Source organism: Marmota monax, unplaced genomic scaffold (genome assembly GCF_021218885.2).
Source record: "Marmota monax isolate L192 unplaced genomic scaffold, Marmota_monax_Labrador192_F-V1.1 WCK01_AAM20220418_F8-fsc00145, whole genome shotgun sequence".
NCBI lineage: Eukaryota > Metazoa > Chordata > Mammalia > Rodentia > Sciuridae > Marmota > Marmota monax.
The window spans coordinates 4,274,568-4,287,546 of NW_026695201.1; the positions used below are offsets into that span (position 1 = coordinate 4,274,568).

The 12,979-nt window shown below is 42.1% G+C and overlaps 1 protein-coding gene across 1 annotated transcript; it reads left to right on the forward strand.

Moving 5' to 3' along the window:
• Positions 1–8,035: 8,035 nt before the first annotated feature.
• On the forward strand, positions 8,036–9,238 carry LOC124082467 (starch-binding domain-containing protein 1-like). The gene is given in 3 exon segments (XM_046428872.2): positions 8,036–8,603; positions 8,606–8,983; positions 8,986–9,238. Coding segments are annotated over 3 exon segments (1,041 nt in total). The 3' UTR covers positions 9,081–9,238.
• The last annotated feature ends 3,741 nt before the right edge of the window (positions 9,239–12,979 follow it).

Sequence of the window (12,979 nt, forward strand, 5' to 3'; positions counted from 1 at the left end):
CTTTGCAAAGAATCAGATAACAAATACTACAGACTTTTTGACCACATAATTCTTTCTTGCACACTCTTTACTTTTTTGACTTTTCTATTTGCTCGCTTGCTTGCTTATTTGTAACAACCTCTGAACATGTAAAAATCACTCTTAGCTCACTGACCATACAAAACCAGGCCATGAGCCACATTTGCCAAACCCTGATCTTGAACAGATTGTGACCTTCATGTTATTCCCCTCTGTTTTCCCACCCTCTTACTTCCTCCTGAAATTTAGCATATGACCTGGTCTACAGTGGATTCTCAGTATAATTTTTTTAAAAGAATGAATCTGATCTCTGCTTGCTAAATTAGTATTCTCCCTACTGAGGCTTAATGATCGTGGTACTTCTTTGATTGTGAAAAAAAAAATCCTCCATTGATAGCATTCCAATTGTCTGGTGTGAGAAATGCAAAATTCTTGGGAGACACCCACACCTTTTCAGTGGCCATTCCTACTGAGATAGATAGCTGGGGACACTGGAAGTCAAGTAGACGCTGGGTGCTTAAAATATACCCACCTTGTCTCCAGAGGAAACAGAGAGAAGTAAGGAGAACAAAAGTTACCCTCACAGGGCTGGGGATATAACTAGGTGGGAGAGCCCTTGCTGAGAATGCACAAGGCCCTGGTTCAATCTCCAGCACCAAAGGAAGAAAAAAGAATTCCCCTCACCTAGAATCCTCCCTACCATCCTCTTATAGTAATCACCCTCCATCTGCCCAAAAACCCTTAAGAGAAGAGTCTGTCCCTTTGAATTACCTTGGTTTTCTCATAGGTAAGTTAGAAATAAGAATTCAGGTTCACAGTTCTTTATCCAAAACTCAGCACCAGCTGAATATTAGAAAATGTGAGGATTTTCAGAAGAGTTAGGTTGAGACAAGTATGGTGGTACACACCTGTAATCTCAGTGACTCTAGAAGCGAGGCAGGAGGATCACAAATTGGAGGCCTAGGCAACTTAGTGAGACCCTGTTCCAAAATAAAAAATAAAAAGGGATGGGGGTGTAGCTCAATGGTAAAGTGCCCCTAAGATCAATCCTCAGTATCAAAAGCAAAACAAAAGAAAAAGGAAAAAATAAAAGAAATTGGTCAAGCATACCATATATAGCCCAACATTTCTAACAGAATCTACAGTAGCCCTCATAATTGAATATGGTACTCATCTTTTGGAATTATGGATTAGGAATTATAGATTTGTACTGACCTGATAAGACTGATAAAGGATTCAAAATGAGATAAGAAATGGTCATGCCCTTTGCACAGTACAAAACACTGAGAAAACATTAGATCATATCAAATTCTTAGTAAGTGTGGGCTAGCTCACCATCTGCTGCCTAATACCTGCTCCCCAGATAGTGTGGCATCAAAGGAAAGTCAAAGCAAGCCCTCCTGAATATGCCTTTTGTGTCAAGTGGTGGTGGAGTTGAGAGGATGAGGGGCTGGGTGACAGTAAGGTCAGGGGCAACCACCACTGTCCCCAAGGTCTATTCTTCATGTCACAAAATGCCCTGTTTCTGGCAGTCACCAGTTAGTTGGTCCTTTAAGTTTGTAAGATCGATGCCGTCCCATGACTATAAATTATCAGGATGATGCCAGTCCAAATGTCTAGATATTTCTCTAGTAATAAAACACAATTTTTACAGGACTCAAAATTCCTTAGTTATTCTGCAATATAAAGTCTTCTAGCCAGGCACAGCTGTGAACGCCTGTAATCCCAGAAACTCCAGAGGCTGAGGTTGGAAGATCACAAAAATTACAAGTTCCAGGCCGGCCTCAGTGACTTAGCAAGACCTTGCCTCAAAACAAAAAATGAAAAGTACTGGGGATGAAGCTCAGTGGTAGAGCACCCCTAGTTCAATCTCTTATACCACAAACATTTTTTTAAATTAAATTAAAAGAGAAAATAACATCTTCAAAAACTAAAGTGATAACAACTGCATGAAAAATAAGTAAAAAAAAAAATATTAAAGCATGGAAAAAAGTTCCAAGTGTGCATATTTATTATCAAATGTTTCAATACAACTCAGTATTACTGATTGATTTATCTGTGACAAAACTGGAAACTCATAATTCTTTTTTTTAATATTTATTTTTAGTTAGACACAATACATTTATTTTGTTCATTTATTTATTTTTATGTGGTGTTGAGGATCGAACCCAGGGCCTTGCGCATGCTAAGCGAGCGCTCTACCACTGAGCCACAAACCCAGTCCAATCATAATTCTTGTACAAATTATAAATTGTGCCCTAAAAAATCAAGAAATAGAATCCATTCCATGCTCTTAGAAAAAGACTAACCATGAAAATTACTCCATCTCTGATTTTTGTGCATTTCTTTCCATCGGTTGGGCTGGAAAGAGGAGCATTGGGGGAAATCCACATACCTCCACCTAACTGATGAACCCAGACCTGTCACTTGACTTCTGAAGGTATCACTATTCTCATCTGGGAAGTAGAAAGAAGGGGTTTGAGGTTTGATAGATCCAAAGAGAGATTAGGAAAATGCAAGAGTGACCTTCAAGGACACACCAGGGAGCCCCGGGGCTGGGCAGCCTGTGGCCTCACTGTTAGCCCAGGAATGCTTGTTACTCTTACCCAACAAACAACAGTGTGTATTTGGGAGACACAATCTTCAATTTTTTTTTCCATACTAGAGATTGAACCCAGGGGTGCTCTACCACCAAGACACACCCCAGCCTTTTTTATTTTTTTACTTTGAACGAGGGTCTCACTGAGTTGCCAAGACTGGCCCTGAACTTGTGGTCCTCCTGACTCAACCTAAAGAGTAGTTGGAACTACAGGCTTGCACCACAACTCCTAGCTACATTTCCTATTCATTTATTTATTTATTTATTGCACCAGAGATTGTACCCAGGGGCACTTAACCACTAGAGCCACATCCCTATTCCTTTTTATTTTTTTTATTTTGAGACAGGATCTAGCTATGTTGCTTAGGCCTTCAATAGGTTGCCGAGGCTGGTGTTGAACTCCCAATTCTCCTGCTTCAGCCTCCCGAGTTGCTTGGATTACAGGTGTGCACCCTCATGCCTGGCCATGTTTTCAATTTTACTCCAAGTTGGAGGAGACTTCTCTCAGCCAAAGATTCTATCCACAGAGTACAGCAGAGCCTACGTCGCCTGGCCAAGAGGCTTGCTGCAGCATCAGGGGTGGAACACACAGCAGAAGCATCCATTCCTGGGCAGAAAGCAAAGGAAGACCCAGATCCAAGGGGTTCCCCTGAGCACACGCACATGCAAGGATAAAGCAAGATAGCACCGCCGCATGGCAAGGAAAGCAGACCCTGGCCATCCCCTTGGGAGAGCGCTGTGTCCTTGGTTGTAAAGTGAGGATGCTAACACCTCTCACAGGGCTATCATGAGGATCAAATGGGGTGGTTTATCTAGAACACTTTGGGAACCATAAAACACTGTACAAACACTAGACATCGTCTTTGACATTGTCTAGAACACACCATCTCTTCCCTGGAGCCTGCTCCCCAGACAATGGGTCATCAAAGGGGATCTTCGGTCAACCCACATTTGACATGAATGAGCCTTGTTGTGTCCAGTGGTCCCCAGGGTTGGTCAGGAGGAAGAAGTGGGGCTGAGAGGGCATCCTCTAGAAGCTGGGCCTGAGGAGGTTCCCCCAGAGGCCTAGGACATCCTTTGATGTTTAAAACAGTCCCTATTTCTAGGAATTGCTTATTGATCCTTGTGGCTACTAGTTAATGCTAGATCTTTGCCAAGATTGGGATTGGATGTTGGGCACAGTGGTGCACTCCTGTAACCCCAGCAAGTCAAGAGGCTGTGGCAGGAGGATCACAAACTTGAGGCCAGCTTGGGCAATTTAGTGAGGCCCTGTCTCAATATTTAAAAACTTAAAAGGGCTAGAGATTTAGCTCAGTGGTAAAGTACCCTTGATTTTAACCCCAGTACCCAAAATTAAATGAAGAAATAAATAAGATTGGGATTGGAGTAAAATATTGAAGTGTCTTCCTGGTAATGACAATTTTAAAATTGGACTTCAAAAATTATTTGCAAAAGTTCTTTCAATTTAAAAATTTTTTCTCAAAATTGAAATGCTTTTAACTGTAAACAAATAAACAAAAAACTTCAATTGAGCAGCTGGGTGCAGTGGCGCATCCTGTAATCCCAGCAGCTCTGGAGGCTGAGGTAGGAGGATCACAAGTTCAAAGCCAGCCTCCTCAAACTTGGTGAGGCCTTAAGCAACTCAGCAAGACCCTGTCTCTAAATAAAATATATTTTTAAAAAGGGATGGCGATGTGGCTCTATGATAAAGCATCCCTGTGTTCAATCCCTGATGCCAAAAATTATTATAATAATAAATTTTAAAAACTTCAATTGAAGCATGAATTTAACTCTTTTTTTTTTAAGTTGGCTGTGACACGTGATTGACACTCCCTCCCCTTTTTTTTTTTTTTTTTGGTTGTAGACGGACATAATACCTTTATTTATGTTTATGTGGTGCTGAGGTTTGAATCTACTGTCTCACACATGCTAGGCAAGTGCTTTATGACTGAGACACAGCCCCAGCCCATGAATTTAACTTTGAGAAACTTAGATTTATGATTCAAGAACAACAACAACAAAAACTCAACCTTCCATCCTCCTGCCTCAGTTCAAGTTGAATTCAATTAACAAATGGGCAGAGGCCAGGGGGGAGCTCAGTGGTAAGGGCTTCCTAGCATTGTCAAGTGCAAGTGTTGGGTGGAGTGGCGGAAAGCATAGTGCTCATACTGAACTTCAAAGGGTAAGTCCTATGATTGGTTTGTACATGCTCAAAAAACATGCAGAGCACTTTTCAGTCTGAGACTTGCTTTCATTGGAATATAGATGACAGGCTATTTGTTCTGCTTGTGCAGATTCAACCAACCTTAGATCCAAAATATTCCCAAAAAAGTTGCATTGGTACTGACTATGTACAAATGTTTTCTTTTTTTTCTTTTCACTATTCCTTAACGGGATAACAGGGCTGGGGACATAGCTCAGTGGTAGAGCAGGTCTAGTGTGTGTGAGGCATTTGGGTTCTATCTCCAGCTCCTGCCAAAAGAATACAGTGTAACAACTCTTTACCTAGTGTTTGCACTGTATCAGGAGCTGTAAGCCAGTACATTTAAAGTATATAAGGGGGCTGAGAGGTCAAAGTTCAAAGCCAGCCTGAGCAACTTCATGAGCTACTCAACAATTTAGTGAGAACCTATCTCAAAATAAAATTTTTAAAAAAGAAAAAGGACTGAGATGTATGTAGTTTAGTGGTAAAGCACCCCTGTGTTCAATCCCCAGTACCAAAAACACAGTATGCAGGAGGATGTGCACAGGTTATATGCATGTACTACTCCATTTTATATAAGGCACTTGAGCATCCTCAGATTTGGTCTTGGAACCAGGGAAGGGGGGCATTCTTCAAACCAAGCCCTGGAGGGTACAAGGGATGACTATCATTCAGTGGGGAGGTGCTGGAAAAGAAGACTCATAGCCCTTACCTGCCTCAAGTCATTGGAAACCACTTACATTTACCAAAGAACCTGACCATTGTGAATAGCCTGTCTGAATTAGGTCAATTTGTTAAGTCCATTATGTACTTTAGTAGATCATTATCTAGGAGTCTGAATCACAAACCATGGTTCTCCCTCAAATGTCATTTCAGTGGGTCTCATGGTAAAGGTCACTATTAGGCAACTGAAACAATGTTTTCATTCACTAGTCTGTCTCAGTGCTTAATAGTGTCTGCCATATAGTAGGTGTTCAATAAAATTTGTTAAAGTAATGCTTCAATACGTAAATGTGGAGCTGAGGATGTGGCTTATTGGTAAAATGGTTCAGTAGCATGCACAAGGCCATGGGTTCCAACCCTACCATAAGAAAGAAAAGACAGAGGAAAGAAGGGAAGGAAGGAAGGAAGGAAGGAAGAAGAAAATTCAAGACCAGCCTCCACACTTTAGGGAGACCCTGTCTCAAAATTTAATAAATAAAAAGTTTGGGGATGTAACTTAGTAGTAGAGTGCCCCTGGGTTCCATCCACAGTACCAAAAAGAAAGGGAGGGAGAGAGTATGGTTAACAGAGCCCCATTCCTCTAGAATGAGTTAGGTGCATCCTAAATACACCTCTATCACCAAGTTTAACGAGCTCCATTTAAATAATTGTTCTGTTGGGGTTTTGCTGGCTAGACTTAATTCTGTTGAGTAGGGTCTCCTTCATCTTTGTATTTCCAGCTCACAGCACAGTGTCTACACCAGAGCTTCTGTAATCGTGCACCATAGCACCCTGGTCTGGAATAAACAGGCTACAGGTATCCCAGGAGATGCTGACAGTCATAAATGTTTCATAGTGATACATAACCCAAAACTGTTTTCACAGCCATTTTAAATTTTTACTTCAGTTAAAATTATATTGGAGTGCCTGATGATGTAGTTCAGTGGTAGAGTGCCTGCCTTAGCATAAGTAAAGCCATGGGTTCAATCCCCAGCACTTAGGAGATTTATATATTTGAATGTTATTCGTATGGTACATTGTGTATAGTTTCTAAATTCAGTACTTATTATCTTGGCAGAAGATAATAAGGCATAACACGTAACACCAGAGAACATGTTTTTATTGGCTACCCCAAGGAGCACCTCTCCAGGCAAAAATTATCTTTTTTTGACTCATGATTCAAAGGTCTGCAAGCAGTAGTCTAGCAGGATTCAGAAAAAAAGTGTGAGTTACGAATCAAATCATATAAGATTGCATGAACAAACTGATGAATGAAACCAAAGCACTTGTTTTGCCTTATTAGTAAGTGCCAATCACCAACCTCCCTCAGACTGGATTTTCAAGCTGCAAATAGAACATTGATTATCTTATAGGATTATGAGGCTTAGTAGGGAATGGTATAAGTGAATTTTCAGCTATAAAAATCTAATTACTGATGCTTTGGGCACAAAAAACTATACTACCAATTCCCTAACTGATTACTCTTTCTTAACACTCACCCATTAGCCATAGATCCTGCTCTTGTCAGCAGATTACCATTCACACTTTTTTTTTCCTTCAAATCACTCTCCAGATTAAAAGCCTTGGGCAGCTACACTTTGCTTACTGAGCCACAAGAACCTTTCATTATCTGGTTGCTACTTCCTATGTTCTCTATGACAGATCTAAGAGCATCCAAGACTCACCTGCGGTACACCAGCCAGCAGGGTGTGTGGTCCCAGGCCAAGCGATATTAGGTAAGTTTACCCAGAGGAGACAACAGCAGCAGCACAAAGGGGAAAATTCAATAGGTGAGGCAGGGAGCCAGAAATCAGAGCTGCAGAAACCCCATCAGCATCAGGTTTAGGGGCAAGGTAAGGACACAGCCACGTCTTTCAGTAAGGATGGACTGACTTCAAAACTACATTGGCATAACACCAGCTAATGCACAGTCAGCTGCAGGTCCAGGTCACTCTCCTAGGTAATTGTTTTCTATGGAGCAACTAGTTCTTTCACCATGAGGTCTTTTGGGTTGCAGAAAGGGAATGACAGCACCTCACTTGTAATTCCACCAACTCAGAACATTGAAGCAGGAGGACCACAAGTCCAAGGTCAGTCTGGGCAACTTAGGGATACCCTGCTTCAAAAATTTAAAAAGGGCTGTAGGTGTAGCTCAGTGGTAAACTGCCCTTGGGATCTAACCCCAGCACTGAAATAAATAAATAGATAAATAATAAGAAAAAAGAGGAATGACAGATCTGAAAAATGGTGTGTGCTTTGCTTTGCTTCAGGCTAGAAGTGAAATATGTCTGTTCTGTTCACAGATCATTGTCTAAAACTTGTCAAATGGTCCCTTCTAATTGAAAGAGGACTGGCATGTATGGAGGAATCCAAAGATACCACCCACAATCTCTCCCCTCCCTTTACACACATGGAATCTTCTCATCAAGAATTGAAGTCTAGGTGGCTCTGCTTGCGAGATCCGAGCCCTGGTTTGGGTTCTCGTCGTCTCCCGTGGCCGCAGCCTCTCAGCCATGGGCTCCATCTGGGCAGCCCTGCTGGTCGGAGGGGGTCTGGCAGGAGCGCTTTTCGTTTGGCTGCTGCGGGGCGACCCCAGGGACAAAGGGAAGGACGGGGACACAGAGCAGCATAAGAACGCTGATATTGCGGCTCCGGGAAGCGATCAGGGTGCTGGCAGCGGTGGATTGAGCCCCGGACCTTACAAGCAGGAGGTGGTCATCAAACCACAGCATCTTCAAGAAAGCAATAGACATTTCATTTGTGAGACCAAAGGTCTTGGTAACCTACAGGAAGCATCACAGAGACTGCAGAATCCTTCTGGAGAATACTGGGACAGTGCAAGACAGCATGCTCCTGCTAGACAGATCCCAGACACACAGTCTCTAGCTACATCTGAAATGGCTAACTCCAGGGGTTACTCTCAAGTTTCAAGAAATAAAAGCCTTGAATCTCACATAGGAGAATGGAGATTCCAAAAAGAACATGACACACCTGCTAAAGCAGCTACATGGTTTGCAGAGGAGTTGCCTTCTAGCAACTTGCTCATGGACAGAGCAACAGAAGTGAGTCTTGCACAGTTGAACAGCAGGACCTCACTGACCATGAGGACTGGGAAATGGTGTCTAGGCACTCATCTTGGGGAGATGTGGGTTTGGGTGGCAGTCTTGAGGCCTCAGTGGACTGTGGCAGAAGCACTCTTGTGGAGGCAAGAGGTTGGGAAGTCAATGGGAAAACAAAAAAGGTCGCAAGAATGGCTTCAGAATCTCAGCCAGTTAACATCAGCTTTCAGGTGCATTACATTACAGGCACTTACAGGCAATTCATCGAAATAACTGGAGACCATGAGAATCTTGGGAGATGGAACACTTACATCCCTCTCCACTATCACCAGGATGGGTTTTGGTCTCATTCTATTTTCCTGCCAGCAGATACAGTGGTGGAGTGGAAGCTGGTGTTGGTAGAGAAGGGGGAGTTACTCCCTGGGAAGAATGCAGCAATAGACTCTTAGAGACTGGTCATGAGGATAAAGTAGTTCAGGGCTTGTGGGGGATTCACTGATTCTGCCTGCCAAAAAACAGGCTGTAGCAGAATGTAGAAAAGGCTGAGGCTATGGAGCACACTGAATAATTTTAAATAAAGGCATCGTGACTCCAAATTTAGCCATCAGAGCTGTTTTGAATTTGCTAGTGGCTTTTGTCTGAAGTCAGAAATATATATATGCAGATAATAAAAAAAAAAAGAATTGAAGTCTAGGGCTGGGGATATAACTCAGTGGTAGAGGACTTGCCTAGCATGCATGAGGTGGTTTTATCCCCAGCACAAGAGAGAGAGAGAGAGAGAGAGAGAGAGAGAGAGAGAGAGAGAGAGAGAGAGAGAGAGAGGAAGAAGAAGGAAGGAAGGAAGGAAGGAAGGAAGGAAGGAAGGAAGGAAGGAAGGAAGGAAGGAAGGAAGGAAAGAAGAGTTGGAGTCTAAGCTGAGTACAATGTCACACTCCTGTAATTCCATTGAGTGGGGAGGCTGAAGCAGAAGGATCCCAAGTTCAAGACTAGCCTCAGCAAATTAGTGAGACCCTGTATTACAGTTTAAAACTTTCATAAAAGACCAATAGGGCTGGGGATGTAGCTCAATGGTAAAGCATCCCTGGGTTTAATCCCTAGTCCAAAAAAAAAGAAAAGAAAAGAAAGAGAAAAAAGAATTAGAGTCTATATCTCCTCTCCATAAATCTGAGCTGAAATTGGACCTCTTTTGATAAAATGTAGTGGAAAAGATGTAGGTGCATCCTGGTCTTTAGGAAGTAGTATTGGTCAGTCACCATGGTGCACACCTGTAATCCCACCTACTCAGGAAGCTGAGCCAGGAGGATCACAAGTGTGAGGCCAGCCTCAACAATCTAGAGAGACCCCATCTCGAAATAAAAAATAAAAAGGCCTTAGAATGTATCTCGGGGCAAAACGTTGGCCCAGCAGGCTCTAGGGTCTAGGTTCAATCCCAACACCAGGAAAAAAAATGGTGGTCCTGGGCCGGGCTGCATGTAGGTCAGTGGCAGAGCACTTGTGTGAGGCCCTGAGTTTGATCCCCAGCACTGCAAAAGGTTTTTAAAAAGAAAAAGAAATGGTACTGTCACAGGAGAGTGGGGAGCTGAAGCTTCAAACCTCAGTTCTTATGAAAGAAAATTTATTAAAGTCAGACACCAAAAGTCATGCAAGAGAGCTCTATTATAGGAGAAAGTACAGTGAAAATAAGGGGAAGGGGAAGCAAGGCTCAAGAGGAGAGCATGCTCAAGGGAGAACAGCCAAGGGAACGGTGCCATCTCCTATCGATGTTTGCCTGGAGAGTGGGTCCTCCTTCAGCCACCTTCACAGTCAGATGCTCAGTTTCCCCTTCACGGCAGGGGTGGGAGGTTCTGACCTTGGTTGGTCTTGCATGGAACTTTCATGGTGGCCATCCTACTCAGGGGCACTTCATCTACAAGTCAATGCCATGTTGTAGGCGTTGGGGTCAGTGGCCAGTCAGAATTTACCTAAGTGACCGGCACTACTGAAGGAATATTCCTACCCAGACAAATGGAGACACCAATAGCCATGATTCCTGGCTCCACACCAGCCTCAATGGACCCTGTCAAGAGTTAGACCCAGTAAGCCTTTTCTTTTGACTTGTTTCCCCAATCAGCTCCTTTGCTTCTGTTTATTTTCTGCAAATTAACAGCCACTGTTTGCTTTCTCATCTACTTTGAAAGTAGTTTAAAGAAGAATTTGAAGCAATTTAAAGAACACGTGTGGCCTTGCCATGATGACACTGCTCTTTGCTAGCTACTACCTCACAGTACCTTCTGTTTTGCTAGCTTGGAACCCAGTCAAGTTATACAGAAATCCAAGCTGTCATACTGGGGACAAAGGAGTCATGTGATGAGGTCCTGGAGAGAGGGGACAGCACATGGAAAGAGGGGTATGTGGAGGAGGCCTTGTCTGGCTCTCAGCTGAGTGCAGACACACAAGTGACCCAGCTGGCAATATAGTGCTCAGTCACACACAGAATTCACAGAAATAACCCATGTGTGTATCAACTGATAAATGGATAAATAAACTATTGGAGGTCTGGGGATGTAGCTCACTAGTAGAGCATAAGCTTTGCCTGCATGAGGCCCTGGGTTTGATCCCCAATACCAGAAAAAACATTAGATTTTTTATGCTAGATGAGTTGGTGTACACCTAAAATCTCAGGTATTAAGGAAGCTGGAGGCAGGGAGATCACCTGAGACTGGTAAGTTAAGGCCAGGCTGGGCAACATTTCAAAATTCCATCTCTTCTACAGAAAAAAAAAAAATTGTTTTAAAGATTTTTGTTAGTATCTGTATCAGAAAGAGTTAATCCAGGCCTAGGACCACCCCTGCTGACCAGCAGACCTAGCCTGGAACCCAGGCCCAGACCTAGGACCACACTGCCAACCAGCAGACCACGATGGAACCCAGGCCAACCCCACCGCCATCTTGGGACACTGAAGCCATTGTCATAGCCCTCCCCACACAGTAGCCTTCACCTTGGGACAACAGATAGGGCCTGGAGGCAGCTGCATCTCCAAACAGACAGCCCACCCTTTCAGCCCCATCTCTGAAAGTGGTTGCATCCATCTTGGGACACCCCCACTGCTATCTTGAGTTGTCTCTGCTACCACCTTTAATTGCAGGAGCATTTATTGTGTGACACTGGCAGGGGTCTAGGAGCCCAACACCAAGGTGAGATACAGGTAATCTGCAAGGACACTATAATATTATATGATAGAAACTGTAATATCTCATATCCGCACTGCAAGAAAGGAAGACATACAGAAAACATGAAAAAACAAGGGAAGAAAGTGCCCCAAACAAACCAGCATACTATAATAATAGAATCTATGGATAATGCAGTTGATGGAATGTCAGAGAAGGAGTCCAGGATGTACATTATTAAGATAATTTATGAATTAAAGAATTATTTAAGTGAACAAATACAGGCAAAAATTGATCATTCCAACAAAGAGATAAGAGAGTAAATACAGGCAACCATTGATCACACCCAAGAAAGAGTAAGGGAGCAAATACAGGTAGCAAAAGACTACTGCAAAAAAGAGATAGAGATATTGGGGAAAAAATCAGAAATCCTTGAAATGAAGGAAACAATAAAACAAATAAAAAACTTAATAGAAAGCATCCCAAAAGACTAGATCACTTGGAAAACAGAACATCAGATAATGAAGAAAAAAATATACAGTCTTGAAAATAAAGTTGACCACACATTGAAGATGGTAAGAAATCATGAACAGAACATCCAAGAATTATGGAATAACTTCAAAGACCAAATCTAAGATTCTTGAGATAGAGGAAGGCACAGAGATTCAAACCAAAGGAATGTACAATCACTTCAATGAAATAATGTCAGATAATTTCCCAAACATGAAGAATGAATTAGAAAAATCACATACAAGAGGCATACGGGAGATTAAATGTACAAAATTACAGCACTTCTACACCAAGAAACATTATAATGAAAATTCCTAGCATACATAATAAGGATAGAATTTTAAAAGCCATAAGAAAAAGGAATCAGATTACATATCGGGGAAACCAATTAGGATCTCTGCATATTTTTCAACCCAGACCCTGAAAGCTAGAATATTCTGGAACAACTTTTACCAAGTTCTGAAAGAAAGTGGATGCCAAAATTAAGATTTAGATTTGAATGAAATAAAAATATTCCATGATAAACAAAAGTTAAAATAGTTTACAACTAGAAAGCCTGCAATACAGAACATCCTCTGCAAAATATTCCAAAAATAAACAAAAATGACCAGGAATACAGATCATGTATCAATAATAACACTGAATATTAATGGCCTAAACTCACAAATCAAAAGACATAGACTGGCAGATTGAATTTAAAAAAAAAAAAAGAAAGAAAGAACCAACAATATGCTGCCTTCCA